The sequence below is a fragment of the Euprymna scolopes genome, chromosome 15 (assembly GCF_053919585.1).
Source record: "Euprymna scolopes isolate OS-2025 chromosome 15, ASM5391958v1, whole genome shotgun sequence".
Lineage (NCBI taxonomy): Eukaryota > Metazoa > Mollusca > Cephalopoda > Sepiida > Sepiolidae > Euprymna > Euprymna scolopes.
The window spans coordinates 132615487-132638375 of NC_136496.1; the positions used below are offsets into that span (position 1 = coordinate 132615487).

The window sequence follows — 22889 nt, forward strand, 5'->3', positions numbered from 1 at the left end:
CAAAAATAACGCCACCTATTTTTAAATTAAAAAACTTGAAGGGCAACAAAAACAGGAGTAGTATGATGAAAAGGAGCAACATTTTGTGCTCCAAAATTTATTTTCCAATGTAGTTACCACTATTTTCAATGCCCTTTTGCCAGCGATAAACAATGGATGTGCATGGATGTCCAGAGCCCATTTTTCAGATCAGGGTCATTTCCAAAGTAAAAAAACCCATATTTTTCTTATCCAAAAAAGTTGAAGAGCTATGAAAACAGGAGTGATACTATTAAAAGGAGTGATCTTTTCTACTCGAGAATTTATTTTTCTACATAGTCACCACCATTCTCAATGTACTTTTGCCAGGAATTCAATGAAGCATCTCTATTTCTGATGCACATCTATGACAGGGGTTGCTTTCTTAGTCTCACACCATCCAATACCTGCAAGAGAGAGATGAAACTTTCAAATCATGAATGCATAAGTTCATTCATGATAACAATGCAATTTGTAATCCTCTGTTTCATTCAGATGGAATAAAAAATAGGAGGCTTTACTTTTGAAATGATCCTTGTATACACACACACACACACACATATAATATATATATATATATATATATATATATATATATATAGATATATGTATGTATGTATGCAGTTACACATATTCATTACAATGATAAATTCACAATATGGATTTTATCTTGTATGTAATTCTGTCTCACTGAGTGATTTATAAATAAATGTTTGATACATGCAAAAAGATTATGACTTATCTCATTCATGTGTTCCCATATGCACGTTAAATTCAGATTCATAATCAAAAGAAATGTTGCATAAAACACATGAATATTGCTTCTCTACACGATGTTCTTGCATATGCAGCACAAAATTTGACCAAGTTGGAAATGAAGACTTGCACACATTGCAAGAATATTTATCTTCTTCAGCATGAATTTGCATATGAGTATCGAGTTTTGAATATTTTTTATCTTCATCGGTATGAATTTGCATATGAGCATCGAGTTTTGAATATTTCTTATCTTCCAAAGCATGCATTTGCATATGAGCATCGAGTTTTGACTTTTGACAAAAACAACTGCTGCATACTTCACAAGTGAACAGCTTCTCTCGCTTGTGCGTCTTCATGTGAGCCATTAAATGCGACTTTTGAAGAAAGCAAAAACCGCAGACGCCACAAGAATATGGCTTCAATCCAGTATGTGTACGCATATGCACTGTTAAATTTGACATGTCTGCAAATGTGCAGCTGCACACGTTGCAAACATATGGCTTCAATCCATTATGTCGTCGTAAATGAACAGTTAAGTTTGTTTTTTCTGAAAAAGAAACCCGACAAATCTCGCAAGAATATGGTTTCTCCCCAGTATGTGTTCGCATATGCCGTGTTTTGTGTGACCGGTGATTGAACGATGAACCGCATTGTTCGCACGAATACGGTTTGACGCCAGTATGCGTTCGTTTATGCACGACCAAATTTGCGCGCAACGCAAACGACGAATGACAAAAATCGCACATATATGGTTTCTCACCTGTGTGAATTCTCGTGTGTTTTACAAGACTTGATTTATGTGAGAACGACGAACCACAGATTTCACAAAGATACGTCTTCTCCTCTCCACTGTGTGATCGGATGTGAATCATCAGGTTCGCCTTCCTTGAATATGAAGCCTCACATAAATCACAGTAATATCGCTTCCCTTGAGAGTGTGTTTTGATTTGTGTTACCAAACTCAATTTCTGATTACTAGAAGAGTCTACCTCTTCTGTTGAAGATGACTTCTTTTCACTGTGCTTTGATATTTGTTCATCCAATTTGTGATTATCTGGCAGTGATGAGTCACATTTGACAAGATAATTTTTTTCCTCTTTGTTATCCATATGTATATCTGCAGATGAATAATTTGCTGGTGCAGCTGAGCAATTCTCCGTGAGTTTTTTTATGTAACAAGAACTGAAGATTTATTTACACCTTAAATCTTAATTTTCTATAAGAAAATGAGTAACCAATCCATCAAAGGATTTGTTTTAATATTTGTTATTCCAGTTTTTGATTATTTAGGAATTATGAATTGCCTTCATGAACAGAATCTTTTTTACTTTTTGCTTTTTCTCTTTTTTTTACTCTTGTTTACCAAAACAAGGAATATTGCCACTTAAACAAAAAGGGATACTATTTAGGATCATATATACAGAATACTATGTGAGGAGATGAGCTGTGAGATGCCTATTAACATCACATTGAAACATGCAGGAAACAGAAGAGAAATTTCAAAGTTTAGAAATCTAACTGTAGAAACTATTACAGTAGAAGACTTTCTGGCATCCACGGACCACAACAATGAAAGAATGGGATCTTGCTGCTTGTCCAATTAGTCGGAGGTATTTATGTTACATAACAGATGAACAATTTGTTGATTTATCTGAGCAGTTATCCACAGGTTGTTTTTTGTTGTGAGAACAGCTGAAGATTTCTTTCTGCCTTAAATTTGACTTTTCTGTAAGATGATTAAGGAATCCATCAAATGATTAAAAGCTGGAACGTCTACAAAAAAAGAAATAGATTCAAAATTTCAAAATCATTTCAAGAATTTAATTTCCATTGATAAATAAAGTTTCATATATTCATGTTTTTATATACAGGATTCACTGATCTATATATTGATATGATAGCATGTGTGTTATTTTCTGTGTCATGCTTACATCGGGGTTGTTTAATTGCTATGGACTTCAATTTTTTGTCATAAATAATTTTACCAAAAATTCTTCATAAGTTTTGGTTTTGGTTTTGATTATAGCTGATGGCACTTAAGTCATCTATGTTTTTTATAAATAATTTTATCAAGAATTCTTCATAAGTTTTGGTTTCAGTTTCGATTATGGCTGAAAGAATTCAAGTTATATATATATATATATATATATATATATATATATATATATATACATAAATCTTGTTCATAAGTTTTTATTTCGGTTTTGATTCAAGCTAATACATCCAAGTCATATGGATATATTTTTTTTATTTTTAAAATTGCAACTTTATAATATATAAAAACTGATAGAACATTATAATAATATCTACAAAATCTGCAAGAATTATAACATCATATTTAAGCATACTTTATGATTAGGCTTTGACGGGCGTTTGTGCTAGCTTAGATAAATACTTTCGCAGTTTTAACAAAAGAGTGACAATAATATCAGAGCATCTCCATTTACACTGAACATCTACAGAATGTCAACATCAATATATTACATATGAATTAGTCCTCTGTGGAATTTCCACAGGTCCCGCTAGTCATTATAAATGTTGGAATGCAGTTGTAAGGTGGAAAAGAATCAATTTGAAATCTATTAACATTATGTGTTGATTTTAATCTTTTTAAAAGGACATAAAATTAGTACAAAACTATTCTGTTCAGGAAATTAGTTTTACCAATACTGGGGTAGGCATTCTTCTAACATATATACACAAGGTGATTGGAAAGTATATATTGGAAAGCACTATATTTAGCTTAATTTAGTTTTAACCAAAAATGTGTCAAAAGGAAATAGTAGCACTTTGTGAAAATTTAGATATCTCTGAATTTTTTGAAGTTTTAACAATTAGGTTGAGAAGAAATTCCTTGCAGAATTTTAAATTTTGATTTCAAATGATGTATTTTTATAAGTTTTCTTTATAATAACTTTACTTTATATATCATTTTAAAAAGAGCGTTTTTTGCTGTATCTAATCATTTAAATTACAACTGTCTTAAAACAATTATGTCTTCTTTTCAGACGAATTGAACAACAGCCAATAGAAATGGCATCATGAAGTGTCATCTTTCCTTCTTTTACGCAACAAGAACAACCTGTTTCTTGACTGGTTTGTAACTTGTAATGAAAAGTGGGTTCTTTATGACAACCAGCGAGGCTCAGTTCACTAGTTAGATGCCGACAAAGTTCCATGATGCTTCCCAAAGCCAAAGTAGCCCCAAGAGGTCATACTGACTGTTTGATGGTCTGCGACCGGTCTCATCCATTAGTTTTTTGAATACAGGCAAAACCATTACAACAGAAAAGTACTGTCAACAAATGGATGAAATGCATCAGAAACTTCAACAACACCCAGCATTAGTCAACAGAAAAAGCCCAATTCTCCTCCATGACAATGCCTAACCGCATGTTGCTAAACCAACCCTGCAGAAGTTGAACTTGGGCTACAAAACTGCCTCATCTGCCATATTCTCTAGACCTTTCACCTACTGACTACCACTTTTTCCAGCATCTCAACAACTTTCTGCATGAGAAATGCTTAAAAAATCTAAGCGATATCAAAAACGCCTTCAGTGACTTTATCGCCACTAGAACACAAGCTTTTTACATTACTGGTATACATACACTTGTTTTGCATTGGCAAAAAGTGTGTTTGTTCTGATAACGCTTATTTTGATCAATAAAGCTTTGTTTGAGTCGAGATATGTTCATCTGAATTTAAAAGTGAAAAACCACAAGAACTTTTTGTCAACCTCATATATTAAACAGTAATTAATACATATTCTTTAAATTTTAGGGTTTTTTTAAAAAGTATTTTAAAGCATATTAAAGAGGCATAATATGGGCCCATATCAGATTTGCATTAATTTGATCATTATTCACTGGACCCCCAATTAAGCAAGATTCTCTGAATTTCACTTTCTTCTCAAGGCCTCTCATGTTTAAACCTTAGATTTTAGATATTTTCTAGAATAAAAAAATTATATACAGTAGTTTTTAGAACATTTTCATAGGGTTAACTTTAGACATTTGTATTTAGTTTTATGCAAAGGGGGTAAAAAGAGGGCAGTAGTATTTTGCTAATATTTAGATATCTTTGATTTATTTTGAAATCTTAATATGAACAAGACGGCGATTAATAAATATTCCTAAAATTTTAGTTTATTTTGAGTATTTTAAAGCGTTTTTAAGAGGCATAATATGGGCAAAAATTACTATTTAAAAAGTAAGATTTCAAATTTACATTGGATTCGATAAATAGTTTTAGACATCAATCAAGCAAGATTCTCTGAATTTCTAAAGACCACTTCTGTAAGATTAGTTGAAGATTTATTTCCTTCATAAAGTTTTGTGGTTATAAAGATATTTCAATAAGTACAAAATATGCAAAATGGAAACTAATGTTTAGTTGGATATAAGGTGTATATTGTGTTTGTTTATATCTTTAAAATTCATAAGTATTCCTCTGTGAAATTTTATATATATGTGGGAGTTGAAACTCCTAGGCTAACTCGATTGTCGCCCCTTACCAAAGAGCGACCTAGCTATGTCACTTCCTGTTTTTCATATTTCTCTCTTTTCCGCTGAACGCTCGACCAGTCAACATGTAACAGATACCACTCCTGGTGGGGGCATCGGCCACCCAACTATCTCCTGACTAACTCATCAGCCTATCATCAATCGCAAGTAATGAACTCTTATTTCTCAATGAACTCTTATTTTTTCTCTTTCTTAATATTTCTCATGTATATTCATGTAAATAAATTGCATTCCTTAGCTGATTTATACCGGTATGTTTTTGTCATCATTATGCGACCTTTTGCTTTTTCAATCCTTCTACCATTCAATACATGCACCATACACAATGGGGACGGGATTGTCTATCACGCAAGCAGACCATCCTGTCCTGTCCCCTCTACACATATTATAAGGATCAGGTTATCTACTCCACTTCTAAGTTTAAGCACTTTTAAACTTGTGGCTATAGAGGTAAGTTGATAAGCATTAAATAAACAAAATGAAAACAAATGTTTAATTGCAGATAATGTGCATATCGTTTTTGTTAATAACTCCAAAGTATTTAAAACTGGAATGTCTGCAAAGAAAGAAACAAATTTAAATTTAAAAATCTTTTCGAAAAAATTAATCTTCATCGATATGTAAAGTTACATAAAATGGTTGGACAAAATAATGAAAAACAATTGAAAGCAGTGATTTTCTGCCAGCAACTTGTATGGAAGAGTGAAGACAAAAATGATGATCAATTGTTGTAGTATTAGAAACTCCCAAGAAAGAGGAAAGTTTCACTACTTAGTTTGCAGAAAATGTTGTGGTACTTCTAAGCATTAGATACCAAAGAAGTGCAATAGAAATACTGATAAGTTGAGAAATAATAATCTTTTTGTGTGAAAGAAATGTAAGAAAATAGAAATAGATGAAAACTCGGATGTGGAGAAAGTACAAGGATTAGACAAAATAATGGAAAATAATTAAACAGTGGTTTTCTGATAGCAGCCATCCACGAAACCCATCCTATTATTAGTATTAGACATGAATTAATAAATATTTCCCAAATTTCAGTTTCTTTAGAGTATTGTGCCACAATGATAAAGAGCACTTTTGAGAGGAGTTAGAACTTCCTAAATTAAGCAGCCTTATATCTAACCTTCCGTGTTGTTTTGAGGGAACAAGTAAACTCGAAAAAATATTGAAATATGGTGAAAAATGCAGCATATAATGCAGCTAAGCTAAAGTTGGTAGCTTAGTGACAGAGAGTAATGATTGGTAGACCAAAGGTCAGATTAATGCTAGCTGACACTGGCTTAGCTAAAGGTTAAGACTATCAGTGAACCTAATAACAATATCTCTCTCTTTGTCCTTAATATGCATCCATGTTTTCTTTCTCTTTCTTTCCCATTGTCTTTCTTTCTCTGTCATTTTCTTCTCACTACAGGAGAAAATATGTTTATCAGTTGAAATTTAGACGTCATTTATGGCAGCCGCAAAAAGTTGAAATGGATTTTTCCCACATTCAAAATTGACATTGTGTCAAACCCTACCCTCATGGATAAATAAGTAAAAAGGAACTTATTTTTATAATAATTTTTAAAATAGGTTGAATTTTTCTGAAGATTATTTTAAGGTAGAGATTGAGAGGAAAAAGGAGACCTACTTTTAGAAGAAGAGCAGCTCCTTTCTAAAAAGTTTGAAGGTGGAGGGGAGATAGCTACAATTTTAGGAGAGTATGTGCATGTTGGGCAATTTGTTCTCTGCATATAGTGGATACAATAAAAAGTAAAAAAATAAATTAATGCAAGTTGAAAAAATATGGAAAATTATCTAGCATGTATACATTATTTTATTTACAATTAATTGAGATATATATATATATATATATATATATATATATATATATATATATACATACATGGGTGTGTGTGTGTGCGTGCGAACTGGCTTAGTGGTAGAAATTAAGTGCTGTATTTGGGGGGGGTGTAAATGAAGAAAAAAGAAACAAGAACGACCGACCGCGTTTTTGTGTGGCTTACCTCATGTTCATAATGAAGAAGAAAGAAACAAAAATGGCTGCGCTGTTTCTTTATATGCCTACAGGGTGACCACGAGGTATGCAAATGAGATGCTCCTGATTGGAGATAAAAGAGGAGTGATTTGGGGAAGGAAGGCATTCTGAAGTTAGATTGCGAGCAGAGAAGTTGTATTTGTAGAAGAGAAAAGTCGGATTCGGGGAGAGAACAGCTAAAGTTGCAGAAGTTTGTTTTGGAGTGGAGAGAAGACGCGTCAAGTGGTAACCAGAAAGTGAAAGTTCGGACAGCAGTGTCACGCAACCGACAAGCTATTTCGGCACATCAAGCAAATTAACATGGCTGAGTGGAGACTGAGCACTCAGATGTTGAGACCCTTTACTGGGGAGGGTGACCTGATTAAGTGGCTGGAGAAATTAAAAATGGTGGCGAAGCTGCAAAAGATAGAAGATGTGGTCACCCTGCTGCCGCTATACTTAGAGGGGGAAGCCCTCATGATTTACCAGCAGATGCGATATGAAGACAAGGAAGACCTTGCCTTAGTGGAGCAAAGGCTGAAATTGGCCTTCGCTGAGGGCCCATTTGAAGCACTTGGCAAGCTGTCAAGTTTGAGGTGGACCGGCGAGTCCGTTGACGTCTTTTCGGCAGAGATCAGGAGACTGGCAGGGTTGGCTGGTTACGTGGGGAGGAGCTTGGAGATGACGGTAAAGCTGTACCTAGTGAACGGCTTCCCAGAGGAAATCTCTGCGAATATGCAGAGAATCACGGGGATCCATTCTAGGGAAGTGGACGATCTCTTGGTCCACGCCAGAGTCCTAGTGAAAAATGTTAAAAGCCCAATCGTGGCTGCAGCTGTGAGTGGAAATATGTGCATGAGGCCTCACTTGAATGAGAGGCAGCCGGCGAGGCGACAGGAGGGGAGACCTGCCATCAAGTGTTTCCGGTGCCAGGGTCCTTATCTGATCAAGGACTGCAAAGAGCCGAGACCAGGGATCACGTGCTACCGATGTGGACAAGTGGGGCATATTAGCCGCTATTGTGTTGCTGCACGGGACCAGGGAAATGAGTGAAGGGGAGCTATTGCGCCAGTGGTTACCCCTTCTGTGTGGAAATGGCGCATGATGGAACATTGCCTCAGTTACCGGTGGTAGTCAATGGGAAGAGAGCCATAGCCCTTGTCGACACAGGCTGCACTACAACGTTGTTAGCGAGGAATGTCGCGAGGTCATGGAGCAGAACCAGGATTTTTGGACCGTGGATGGCAGGGATGTGAAATGCCTAGGAGAGACGACAGCGGAAGTAATGGTGCAAGGGGTGCCCATTGGACTGCAAGCCCTAGTGTTGAATCATCTGGTCGGTGGTGTCGACGTGATTATAGGTATGAGTGTAATTAACCGACTGGGGGGCGCTACGTTAAGAGGGGGCCAAGTGACGTTTGGACGTCTCGGCGCAGTGGGGATGGCAGGAGTGGAAGGTGATAGAACCGTCAGAACCCCAAAACTGGAGGTTTGCTGCATTGAGGACAAAGATTTCCTGGCGAAGTTTGATGGCATGAGGTGGACGGTGGAATGGAAATGGATCTCCGGGCCCCCAGAACTACAGAATAAGGTGGGCTGCTACGAAAACACCCTGCGAGGAGAAATAAGAAAAGGATTCGAGGAAGAAGTGGAGAGGTGGATAAAAGAAGGAATTCTGAAACCGTGGACAAGGGAAGAAAAAGGAGTGTTGCCACTACTGGCGGTTGTTCAGCCTACCAAAAACAAGATTAGGCCTGTGCTGGATTTTAGGGAATTGAACAGACACGTAGCCTGCCACACTGGAACGGGGATCGACGTATGTGAGGAGGTCATGAGGAAATGGAGAAGAATGGGGCGGGCCACTAAGATTGTCGATCTGAAATCAGCATATCTGCAGATCCATGTAGATGAAAAACTCTGGCAGTACCAACTGGTCCGGTACAAGGGGCGGGTGTATTGTCTGACAAGGTTAGGCTTTGGGCTGAGTTCAGCCCCCAAAATTATGACTGCCGTGCTGAAGACAGTGCTGAGCAAAGACTGTACAGTAGAGGAGGCCACTAGTTCGTACATTGACGACATCCTAGTGGAGGAGGCAGAGGTGACAGCAGAGAAAGTAAGAAGCCATGTCGAGAAGTATGGGTTGACTGCAAAACCGGCGGAGGCCCTAGATGGAGGAGCGGTGCTGGGGTTGAAACTAAGGCGAGATGGAAAAGAAAGCCTTGTCTTCGAACGAGGGAATGCAATACCCAAAGTCGGATCTGAGCTGACGAGGCGAGAACTCTTCTCAGTCTGTGGGAGGCTGGTCGGGCACTATCCTATCGCTGGCTGGCTCAGGATAGCATGCAGCTTTATTAAACGACAAACAGGCACTGATGGCTGGGAGGGCCGTGTGACGAAGGAGGTCATGAACATGCTGCAAGAAGTCATTGCGAGAGTGAGGAATGAGGACCCAGTGAAAGGGAAATGGTATGTCAGCGGCGAAGACGCGGGTGTGGTTTGGTGCGATGCCAGTAACCTGGCGTTGGGCGTCATACTAGAGATAGGAGGTGTAACTGTGGAGGATGCAGCGTGGCTAAGAAAAAACAACGACTTCTCCCATATCAATGTAGCAGAACTAGATGCCGCTATAAAAGGAATCAATCTGGCCCTGAAATGGGGATTGAAAATAATTGAAGTCAAAACCGATTCGGCAACGGTAGCGTCGTGGATTCGGTCGGCAGTAACTGGCGATAAGAGAGTTAAGACCAGGGGTGCTGCGGAAATGCTGATCAAGCGCAGACTCAGAGCGCTCACCGACCTGATAGCGGAATTCCAGTTGAGAGTATCTGTTGTGTTGGTCCCGTCAGAAAAAAACAAGGTGGATTCGATGACACGCGTGAAGAAGGCCTGGCTGCAGGAGGGAAAGGAGGTCTCCTCGGTATGCTGTGCAGGGGAAGAAGTCAAAGAGTCACACGAAATGCACCACTTTGGTCGGGAACGAACGTTATTCCTAACCAGAGAGGTTTACCCGGAGACCACCGAGCAGGAGGTTAGGGAGGTGGTGGAGAACTGTCGAGAGTGCCAAGCAATTGACCCTGGACCGTCCAGACACGAAGCAGGAGAGCTACACGTTGCGGAGGACTGGAAGCAATTGGCCATTGATGTGACACACTATCGCCACAAATTGTATCTGTCGATGGTCGACTGTGGACCGGGAAGGTTTGCCATCTGGAGAGAGATCAGGGCAGAAGCTGCATGGGTGATCGGAAGGGTCATCGAGGAGATATTTTTGGAGAGAGGGCCGGTTGAGGAACTCTTAATGGACAATGGCCCCGCTTTCCGATCAGAAGCCTTTAAAGGGGTGTGCGATAAGTGGGGAGTAAGGCAATTTTTCAGAGCAGCGTATCGGCCGAGTGGCAACGGAATAGTGGAGAGGAATCATCGCACCATTAAAGCCGCTGCGGAAAAAAGCAACGTATCACCCATAGAGGCGGTGTTTTGGTATAACATCTCGCCGAAGACCAAACAGGATGAGACAACTGTGCCTCATAGGGCCATTTTCACATATAAGTGGCGGCATCCATGCAACAAAACAGCAGGAATTGTGAGTGAAGAAGCCACTATCAAAGTAGGTGAAGAGGTGTGGGTGAAACCCCCCAATGCACAGTGTACCACTCGTTGGAAAAGAGGGGTCGTAACAGGATTGCAGTCGAAGAACAATGTGATGGTGAATGGCGTTCCCCGGCATATCTTAGACCTGCGTCGTGTGACATTGCCGGTATGCAGTGAGGGCAGTGAAGAAGGGGAAATCGAGGGCCACCGAGAAGCAAATGATGCTGCTCGACCTGACTTAGGCCCGCGTTGTAGTGAACCTGAAAACGTTAACCCCCGAGAAGTTGTCCCCCAGAGGCCTCGACGTGAGAGGAGGCGGCCTGCTTGGATGGAGGATTACGAAGTATCCTATTGATCTCGAAGATCAGGGGGGCGTGTGGTGTAAATGAAGAAAAAAGAAACAAGAACGACCGACCGCGTTTTTGTGTGGCTTACCTCGTATTCATAATGAAGAAGAAAGAAACAAAAATGGCTGCCCTGTTTCTTTATCTGCCTACAGGGTGACCACGAGGTATGCAAATGAGATGCTCCTGATTGGAGATAAAAGAGGAGTGATTTGGGGAAGGAAGGCATTCTGAAGTTAGATTGCGAGCAGAGAAGTTGTATTTGTAGAAGAGAAAAGTCAGATTCGGGGAGAGAACAGCTAAAGTTGCAGAAGTTCGTTTTGGAGTGGAGAGAAGACGCGTCAAGTGGTAACCAGAAAGTGAAAGTTCGGACAGCAGTGTCACGCAACCGACAGGGGGGGGGGGCTGATCAACTCTAAGCAGGGATCTGATGTAAATCCATTAAAGTGAGTCGGACCTTTTTCGTTTTATTTTGTTTGGTCTTCTGAGTGGGATTTGCTGAATTTTCTTTTTTAATTGCCATTGTCAAATGAACTTGTTGAATACTATTTGATTAAATGTCATTGTGAAATGAACGTGTGGAATACGATTTGGTTAAATGTTGGAGGTGCATTCAAAAGTCAACGTAAAAATTTATGCTATGGATAATTTAATATATGTGCATATTTATTTAAATAGAAGAGTTATTTTAATGAAAGTATGATTCAAATCGAATTTCTTTTGGGGGGAGGGTTGAAAAAGTTGTCACTTTTTAAAGAATTTAAAATGCGATTTAGTCGATTTGTATGTATTAAAAAGTCATTTTGAAATGAGGAATTTAAAATGAAATTCGGTTGTATTTGCTGAAAAAAAAGTTGTCCCTTTTAGACAAAAGAGTTATTTTAATGAAAATACAATTAAAGTCAGATTTTTTGTTTTTGAACATAAAAGAAGTCATCACTGTTAAAAGAATTTACAATGCAATTTTGGTCGATGTACGTAAAAAGTCATAATTTTTAAATGGGAAATTTAAAATGAAATTAATGGCATTTGCTGAAAAAAAGTTGTCACTTTTAAACAAAGAAGTTAAAAGGAGTCATTGCTTTAAATTGAAGAATTTTTCAAATGCAATCCGGTTGTTTTTTTCTGAAAAAGTCCTCGTTTTTCATGAAGAACTGGAAAAACGATTTGGTTGGGTTGTATAAAGGAGTCATCACTTTCAAGTGAGGGCTAGCTGTCTAGCCAAATATAGTGAGCCAGCTGTGTCTAGTTGAGTATCATGGGCTAGTTGTGTCTAGTTGATTATCGTGGGCTAGTTGTGTCTAATGGAATATGGTGGACTGACTGTGTCTAGCCGAGTATCGTGGACTGACTGTGTCTAGCAGAGTATCATGGACTGACTGTGTCTAGCAGAGTATCATGGACTGACTGTGTCTAGCAGAGTATCATGGACTGACTGTGTCTAGCAGAGTATCATGGACTGACTGTGTCTAGCAGAGTATCATGGACTGACTGTGTCTAGCCGAGTATCATGGACTGACTGTGTCTAGCCGAGTATCATGGACTGACTGTGTCTAGCCGAGTATCATGGACTGACTATGTCTAGCCAAGTATCATGGACTGACTGTGTCTAGCCGAGTATCATGGACTGACAGTGTCTAGCTGAGCAAGGATCTAAGTGGGTTAGCACAGAGACTAGCAAGGATCTGAGTGGGTTAGCACAGAGACTAGCAAGGATCTGAGTGGGTTAGCACAGAGACTAGCAAGGATCTGAGTGGGTTAGCACAGAGACTAGCAAGGATCTGAGTGGGTTAGCACAGAGACTAGCAAGGATCTGAGTGGGTTAGCACAGAGACTAGCAAGGATCTGAGTGGGTTAGCACAGAGACTAGCAAGGATCTGAGTGGGTTAGCACAGAGACTAGCAAGGATCTGAGTGGGTTAGCACAGAGACTAGCAAGGATCTGAGTCGGTTAGACCAGAGACTAGCAAGGATCTGAGTCGGTTAGTACAGAGACTAGCAAGGATCTGAGTGGGTTAACACAGAGACTAGCAAGGATCTGAGTGGGTTAGCACAGAGACTAGCAAGGATCTGAGTGGGTTAGTACAGAGACTAGCAAGGATCTGAGTGGGTTAGCACAGAGACTAGCAAGGATCTGAGTGGGTTAGCACAGAGACTAGCAAGGATCTGAGTGGGTTAGCACAGAGACTAGCAAGGATCTGAGTGGGTTTGCACAGAGACTAGCAAGGATCTGAGTGGGTTAGCACAGAGACTAGCAAGGATCTGAGTGGGTTAGCACAGAGATTAGCAAGGATCTGAGTGGGCTAGCACAGAGACTAGCAAGGATCTGAGTAGGCTAGCACAGAGACTGGCAAGGATCTGAGTGGGCTAGCACAGAGACTAACAAGGATCTGAGTGGACTAGCAGAGAGAATAGCAAGGATTTGAGTCAGCTAGTAGAGAGACTTGAAGGGTTTTAAGTTTATGATGTGATCTTCAAGTATCAGGTGGAATGTGGTGCGATGTAATTTCCATATCAATGAGGCTAGACACTGGAATGAGGGAATATAAAGCCGGCAGTCAAGATGGTGGGAATCGAGTTCGGGAGAACCGGACTGAACAGGTTAGAACTGAGAATGTTAAAATGCTGACAAAAATCCATTTCTTTTTTTTTTAATTAGAGGAATTTAGTAATCTTTGTTAAATTCTTAGATAATACTTTAGCTCAAGTAACGATTTTCTTCATATTTTTAACATGAAGTTTCTATTTAACTTTTATCAGACATTGTTTCTTGCCATCATTTTCAGTATAATAAAGAAGATAATCCATATAGCTAAGGTTTTTGCTGCTCTAACTGTTTAGGAGTTGCTCTCGATCTTGCTCCTCATACTTTTTAAAAAGGAGTCACTCTTGCTCCTAAAATACAGAGCTGTTCCTTTTCCTTGGGATTATTTAAGGAGAGATAATTCAAACTTTTGTGCGATAAAACAAATTTCTTGTTTTAGAAAACAAGCAATTTGTAATGCAATATATAATAGGTACATCCAACGCGCACCATAGTTTTAACTCCCCATATATGTAACACGACGTAATTGTAATTTAATATTAACATCCTAACTTCTTTACCATTTAAAAGAAAAAGCTTCAAATAATCTGCTAATATTTCAATAAAACGTTTTACAGCTTACAAAAACAATGAAAATGCGAGACAAAATACTGTTTACATAATCGACACTTTAAAACAACGTTCCTATGTAGTGACATTTTTGAAGTCATAGACACACCCATGTTTTAAAAATCTAGCAAAAATCAAATAATTTTAATATCTTCCTGAAATTTTCGATATTTATTCATTATTAAATAAACTAACATAATAAAAGTAGGTTTCGTTAAATATATTAGAGGAAATACATTTGTTTTAGGTGATCTACCCTCCCTATATTTCATGGTCCAAAAACTAAACAAAATAAATGTAGGTCAATAAAAATTAACATTTTTAAAGCTGAAAAGATCAAATAATTAAAAAATAGTTATATATATATATATATATATATATATATATATATATATATATATATATATATAAAAAATCCTGTTATTTATTTCACTTACCTTAAAATTGTAAATAAAATTGGACATAAAATCAATATTATTATGTAAAAAAAAAAATAACATTTCTTTATAATTTTTTTTCTCGGGAATATAATTATTTGAATTACAACAACAAAAAGAAAAGAATTAAAAGAATTCTAAAAAGTTTTAAATGATATTAATTCAAATATTGCGTGATATGAAGTTTAAACATATTTTTTTAATGACAGGTTTCCAATAATAAAACAATGTATTCATATAAGAGAATATAAGACTATTGAGATAATAAAAATTGTAAATCAAAAAACAGCCTAAAAAAATTTAATTTGATTTTATTATTTAAATTGATAAAGGGTGATCATTATGCTTTGTGACTTTTTTCAAATAAGTATGGAGGCCTGTAAGCAACATTATCTTTAGATACATAAGTGTCAACAGAAGACGTTAAAATTAATTTTATTTTATTAACTCTAGCCTGTGTAGTTCGTTAATAAATAAAAGTTGTTGTTTTTTTTACATAGGCATCATCACTTATCAAGGCCAAAGGTTAAAGAGTGTACAGTAGAAATTGGACAATATAGTAATCGTTAGTAATGGAAATTTGGAAAATTTGTTAACTTATATGGAATGGCTCATAAAAAACTTGTTTACGTTAGACTTGAAGACAACCATATTGTAGTTAGCTGGAAAGCAGGAAAACGGAAGATAATTCCATAGCGTGCAGTTCTAAGAAAGAAGCTTTTCTCATGGAATCTACGTTGAGGTTTAGGCGAGGGAGGATGATAGATTGGAGCTCAGCCGAGCACTTGCCATGAAAATAACGATAAAGCATAGACAAACTCGCAACATCTCTTCTGTGAGAAAGAGGTTTCAGGGAAAAGAAAAGGACATCCCCTATGAGGCTACAAAGTCTTTTTGAACTCTATCAAGGCAGGATAAGTCATTTCTAGCAGCTCTTGCCCAGATGTGGCAACAGTACTCCATCCTTGGACGTACCTGGCTCTTATATAGATAGAGAATTGCATCAGCAATGAGATATCTACTGGATCGATAGAAGGATCTCGCCATTTTTCCAGCGGCCTTAGCAACAGATTTAATGTATGTGTTCCATTTCAGATCAGGAGTAAAGGTCAAGCCCAGAAGCTTGTCAAAACATGAGGCCTCCTCAAGACAAGACCCATTCATTTCAATTGATGCCAGATGGGGATCAGAGCATTGATGATGTAAAGATAAAAGCTTGGTTTTAGATGCATTAAAAGTAATAAGCCACCTCTTTCCCCATTGTACCACTTGCTCAAGATCAGAGGAGAGAGAACTTGGTCGTTTACAGTCTTAGATGTGCTATCATAGATAGTAGTGTCATCAGCATAAATGTCTATGAATGATGTAAGGATGTGAGTTGGAAGATCATTAATGTAGATCAGGAAGAGAGTTAGGCCCAGGATGGACCCCTGAGGAACTCCAGCATTAATACTGAGAACTTCTGATTTATGCCTATCAACCACTACTCTTATGAATCTATCAGAGAGAAATGATTTAATTGAGAAGACATTTCCAGCTATACCATAGCTGGAGATCTTGTGAAGTAAACCTTTATGCCATACTCTATCAAAGGCCTTTGATATGTCAAGAGCAATTGCTCTAGTAAGGTAGTCTCTATCGAGAGATTCGCTAATCCTATGGGATATAACTGTAAGCACATCTGCTGTAGATCTAGTAGAACGGAAACCATATTGCGTGTCACTAAGAGGGATATTTTTGCTGAGATGTTTGATTACTTCTATATTTAACAAAGATTCCAGCAACTTACTCATGACGCACAGGAGACTTAGTGGCCTGTACTGAGAGGGAGATGAGCGATCACCTGAATTCTTAAATACAGGGCATACTGATGAGATTTTCCAGGGCGATGGCAAGCAATTTTCCTTAAGACAACGTTTAAACAGTTTTGTAAAGATGGGTGCTAGTTCTGGTTGAAGTCTTTTGAGTACTATAATTGGAATACCATCAGGGCCAGTTGCTTTACTCGAATCAAGGTTTTTGATTAGCTTGGCAACATCACATACAGATATTTGTATATCACATAGCATGTTTTCTGATACAGGAGGAAATATTGGAGGTTGGCAGCCTTGGTCACAAAGGGTAGAATTAGCTGCAAAGTTCTTGGCAAAGAGTTTGGCTTTGTCTGATGCTGACGAGGTTTCCTCAGGTCCATTTATGAGAGTTGGGATAGAACACACGCTTCTGTTCAGGATTCTGTTTGCTATTTGCCAAAACTGGTGGAAACCAAGCCACTGCTCAGCTGCTTTGGACTTGAGGGACTGAGCATACAAGTCTCTTGCATTTTTTATTACTGTTTTACAGTGGTTGAAAGTGGCTTTAGTCTCAGTACATCTATTACGTTGGAAGCAATGGAAAAAGTAAGTCTTACATTGTTTTTTATCCATAAGGTAAGTCTTACATTGTTTTTTTATCCATATCAAAAAATGTTACTTCCATTAACAATTATAACGCCCATCCATAGAAATTGACACAAACACACAAAATGATGACACCACTATTAATGTATACAATGCTGATGTTTTACACACCACCATGGCGATGTCTAATATATAATATATATGTATGATATGATTGTATGGTGTTGTAGTAGCATGTACTCATTTTCAGAAAGAAAACATGCATGTATGATTTAAGATAAAAAAACAACAAAAAACAAAGGATTTTATTAAAATAATTCACCATAGAAGTGTGAATTATCTTTCTTGATCTTAATTATGAAAGAAGTTGAGAAACCTTTTAACTTGTGCAGTTAAACACACTTACAAAAATGCATTCATTTCTTGTTTTATAAATAATAAATAAATAAATAAAAACCTAATTATGCATGCAAAATGAAATTAACAAATTTCAGAGAGGCAAAGATTTAAAAAAATATGCCCACACAAATTCTGCGGGGAAGAAAACTTAAAATGTGTTTTGTTTGGCGGACGTAATTGAAAGCATACCATGTAACAAAGATGTGCACTTTTTAACCAATCAATGCTCAAAGATATGCACTCCTCCTTATATAGATAGCAAAATTAACATTTCCATTGCATGTCAGCGGTATCTCTTGTGACAGGCTCATTGATTCTCAGATGGGCACATATTCGATCACGAGAGCCGTTAGCACACTAACAACAACAATGTTCGTTTCTGGTTCTCAACCCTAAGGCATTACCATGGATCTCAAGCTTGCTAGTTTGACCTTCCAGGGGCTAAGGGCCGGCTCGCGAAAATTGCACTTAAGCCTGGATCTGAAGCACCTTGGAGTGGATATATGTTGCATGCAGGAAATTTACCTTATTCCTGGTAACCATTTACGTTCACTGTCTAAGACTTCATTATTAAAACTTTATTATTTCAAATGTCTGCTAAAAAGATTCCTCTGTGATGTGATAAGTCACTTCACTACACGAACGCATCATGTAAGAAAACAAATACTGAGAGTGGTGAAATGGCGTAAAATAGTCCCAGGTTCCAGGGGTTCATACCATGCAAATGGTAAATTTTTGATGGGTTTGATTATCAGATTTGTTGTCAGCGACCTCGAATACCCCTAAAAAACAAATTACAATGGTCGGTGTTCTGTTGTAGCATGAGATAACATTTACCGTTTTGTCTCACTTTGCAATTGGTGATGGTGCAGAAACATAAAACATTATTATTTTGCTTTACTTGATTTTTACGGATTTCGGTACTTATACACTTAATGACCATGCTGAAATAACATTATTTAGAAAGTCATTCTTAACATGGGAGAGGAGGGTGTTATGTAACTATTCTGTACTTTCACCTAACAATTTAATAAAAGATATTGTAAAACTTTATTTTAACTTGAAAACACTATTTAAAAATAGTACGGTTCAATAAGTGCACATGCATATGGATTTCTTTTTTATTTGCAAAAATGAATTTGTCCCCAGATTTGTGTGGATTAGTTCACTGTGCAAATAATCCATGTTATCTTTTGCTATTGGCCAATATGTGCGTGCAAATAGCGACACTGTGACGTATGTTTTACTTGTTATATTTTTTCAATGTTTAATAAACATTGTTGGGCTGACGTACATAAGTGCTACCCCTCTAGCGAAATACGCAATTCGACTTAGGGAGCAATTATTATTTTTACAAAGAAAGGATTTTTGCGTGTGTGGCCTAGTTTTTTTTTTGCGTGTGTGGCCTAATTTTTTTTTTTTTTATTTATTTTGGCTTGAACTTTGCGCTTTGTGAATTATTTTGTTATGATTTTTTCTGTTTTTTTTTTTTTGATGGATATTTTTGGGGGGCCGGAGATTATAGCTATAGGTAATTATTAACAGGAAAATCGGTGCAAGTCCAAATTAGCACTTGTGGCGATAAACAAAAAGCTTTAGCGTGTACCTACCTCTCATGGAATGTCGTTGATCGAAACACAGTGAAATGTTATTTGCTGCTAGTGCACTTATTGATCCGTGCAACTTTTAAATAATATTTTCAAGTTTAATTAAAGTTTTATGATACTACCATTTTTATGTGAACTTTTTCCAAAATGTACGCATAATCTGGTGATGTCATTAACTGATGTGCTTGATGCGAGCCACGGCGAACGATTTTTTTTAAAACTATTATTTACTACTGTAATTTAATAGGAATTTATTTTACATTCAAATAGTTTACTTAAAGATTAAATTATCGAAATGTAAAAAAAAAGATTCACTATTATCGTTAGAAATAATTAAGTAAAATCTGTTTTTTTCACTGGGGGTAGAAAACATAACACAAAACTAAAATGTTACGTGACTTTTTTGACATCTATGGAAGAGCAAAAGTGACAATAAAATAGTTTGTTAGTTCACTTCACTACACATGTTATTTGTTTATTTAAGTTTTCAATACTTTGGAACGATTTAAAATATTTATACGAAAGACCATTTATAAAAATAATTTAACAACTTACTTTTAATAGATAATTTGGTTACTTTTTAGTAAACACTAATAGAATAATCGAGTTAAGCTGTGAAATTTTAGAATGGCGAACGCAACTGCGGAAGTGAATGATTTCAATCAACCAGTTTATTTTTGTCCATTCTATGCTTCTGTATTTTATTTCATAAAACAAGACATACAAGCATATCGCAGTGCATGTAGAAAAACTGGATTTTAACGCAATATTAATTTTGAATCGGTTTTAATCTGGTCATAAAATAAATGTCAAGAGTCATGTTTATATTATAACATTATATTTTTAAAAAATTTCACACAATTAATTAAAAAATCTATGTTGTAGCGGACATTTTAAAATAATGAATTTTAATCGTTTTAATCTTTTCAAAATCAGTTAATTTTTAAGAAGTTACTTTTTCTTGGTAATTCAACTGATTATAGTATATATTAATTAGAAAAAACGCTATTAAAAAAAACATAATATTAAGTTTATATCAATTTTTTAATTGCAACTTCAAGGTAAATCTTGTTCAATACGTGTATTCAAACTTTTAAAAAATAAATATTTTTTACTTATTTGAACTCTTATGTTTCATAATAAATAGAAATTTCGATAGATTTAAATATATTTTGTTCGAATTTCGAAAAAAATACTTATGGGGGGGGGGGGGAGACACGCACTAAAAAATATTTCCCCTCGTAAATTTTACGGAAACTGAATTTTATATGTAATTTCATTCTAAAATGGATAAGTATCGAAAATTTTACGAAAATCTGACCATTAGTTGATTTTTGCTAGATTTATTAAACACGGGTATGTTTTCACGTTCGGAATGCCTACTACATGAGAACGTTATTTTAAAGCGCCAATTATGTAAACACGATTTTCGTCTCGCAATTTCATTATTTTCGTTCAATGAAAAAAATTTTTTTATTATTATTATTACTGGTTTATTTTGCCCTTTTTCTTTAAAATCGTACAAAAGTCATACTGATAATATTAATTTATAATAAAGTTACATCATGTTACATATAGGGTGGGCCCCGCGGAATTTTTGACACCCCCAACAAAAAACTGCGAATAAAATATATAAAACTCGTAATTTCTGTTTTTAAAGTGGGTTGTCAATTTTCTTTATGAAATATACTTCCAAAATAAACTATTACAGTCGTTTAAAACATAATAGAAGTATTATTTTTTATTTTTTAAAAACAATGTTTACAAAATGTCTACGCACGTTCGTAGACATTTTGTAAACATTGTTTTTAAAAAATAAAAAATAATACTTCTATTATGTTTTAAACGACTGTAATAGTTTATTTTGGAAGTATATTTCATAAAGAAAATTGACAACCCACTTTAAAAACAGAAATTACGAGTTTTATATATTTTATTCGCAGTTTTTTGTTGGGGGGTGGGGTTTGTATTAGATTCGAAAAAGTTGTCAAAAAACAAATATATAACAAATAAATGTTATCAAAGGCAAGATAAGTTACTTTTCTACCAAACTGGATATAATTTTCGTGTTTTTATTCAATTTAACATGTTTATTCAGCTCGAAAACTCAGAAAAAATTCAAGATGGCGGCCGATTCTCTCTTTAACACGGTAAGTTTGGAAAAAGGTGTAATAAATAATAAACTAGACAAAATACTGTTAGAAATTTGCTCAATATATGTTACCGTGACATAACTTGACATATATTCGGTGGTTTTTAATAGTATTTTGTCTAGTTTATTATTTATAACACCTTTTTCCAAACTTACCGTGTTAAAGAGAGAATCGGCCGCCATCTTGAATTTTCCAATACATCGGTAAACACTGTATGGTTTTCGAGCTGAATAAACATGTTACATTGAATAAAACCACGAAAATTATATCCAGTTTGGTAGAAAAGTAACTTATCTTGCCTTTGATAACATTTATTTGTTATATATTTGTTTTTTGACAACTTTTTCGAATCTATGTGTACAGTAATACAAACCCCGCCGTTTATTATATCTGCTTTTATTAAATTGTAAGGTTAAAAGTACAGAATAGGAACAAAACATCCTTCTCTCCCCATGTTAAGAATGGCTTTCTAAATAATAACATTATTTCAGTACGGATCAATAAGTGCACTGCACCCACTGCACTACTAAAAAATAAAATATTTGAAAAAAAAAAAAAACACAAACGCAAAAAACAAACAAAAAAAACGCGCTTAAATAATAAGTTAATTATTTTGTCCATAATCGCTTACAAAGTGAAATAAAAGTAATCCCAAAAGTCCCCACTCGTTTTAAAGCTAAAAGCTTCAATGTAACCAAAATAAATTTATTTAAATGTTTTAAACTGCTTAAAAAAAAAATAAAAATAAAAAAAGTATTGAACAATTTAAAAAGAGCAAACAATCTTACCTGTCATTCTATGAAGTTCATTACGTCAAACAAAACAAAACAAAACTGAAGAAGAAAAAAAACGGGATGATTTCTTTTATGTTTTTTTAAAGAAACAGATCTGTTTGTTTGGATTTTTTTTTAGTAAATCGATGCAATTTCTTTTTTGTAGATCCAATTCATTAAAAAAAAAACAAAAAAAAACACAATGTATGGAGATTGAAAAAATATAAAAATAAAAGATAAAAACACTATTTAAATGTGAAAAAAAAAAAGAACTGACTTTCACAGATACAATGAAAGATTTATCCTAAAACGGTGTACATTATTAGTTAGTTCCTTGTATCAGAAGGTACACATGTGGAAAAGTTTTCCGATCAAGTTTAGAGAGGTTTTAGGTATCACCATTTGTTTGTGGAAAATCGCCAATGTTTTACGCAAACTCTGTGGCATAATCATTTTGTGTGTAAATTAGATTATGTGCACATTTGACAGATGGTCACTGACACTAAAAATGAATTATAGAATAAACAGCTATGGTTTTGTTTTATTAGATTTTGATATTTATACAAATATTATATTTATTTAAAAAATACAAATTTGTTATTTTATCCTTTGTCCTCTAGGCACCTCCAAATGTTACCACAGAATTACCCCCCCCTATATGTAAAACGATGTAAATTTATTATAAATTAATATTATCTTTATAACTTTTG

General features: G+C 35.9%; 1 protein-coding gene across 1 annotated transcript; it reads right to left on the minus strand.

Moving 5' to 3' along the window:
* Nucleotides 1-631: 631 nt before the first annotated feature.
* On the minus strand, nt 632-22495 carry LOC145294158 (uncharacterized). The gene is made up of 2 exons (XM_080141265.1): nt 22195-22495; nt 632-2550 (listed from the first exon to the last, which is right to left on the minus strand). Exon 2 carries the CDS (start codon nt 1884-1886, stop codon nt 762-764), a length of 1125 nt encoding a protein of 374 aa, XP_079997391.1. The 5' UTR covers nt 1887-2550; nt 22195-22495; the 3' UTR covers nt 632-761.
* Nucleotides 22496-22889: the final 394 nt, after the last annotated feature.

Coding starts and splice junctions, on each gene's coding strand:
- LOC145294158 (XM_080141265.1), bottom strand. CDS start 1,886: ATGGATAACAAAGAGGAAAAAAATTATCTTGTCAAATGTGACTCATCA.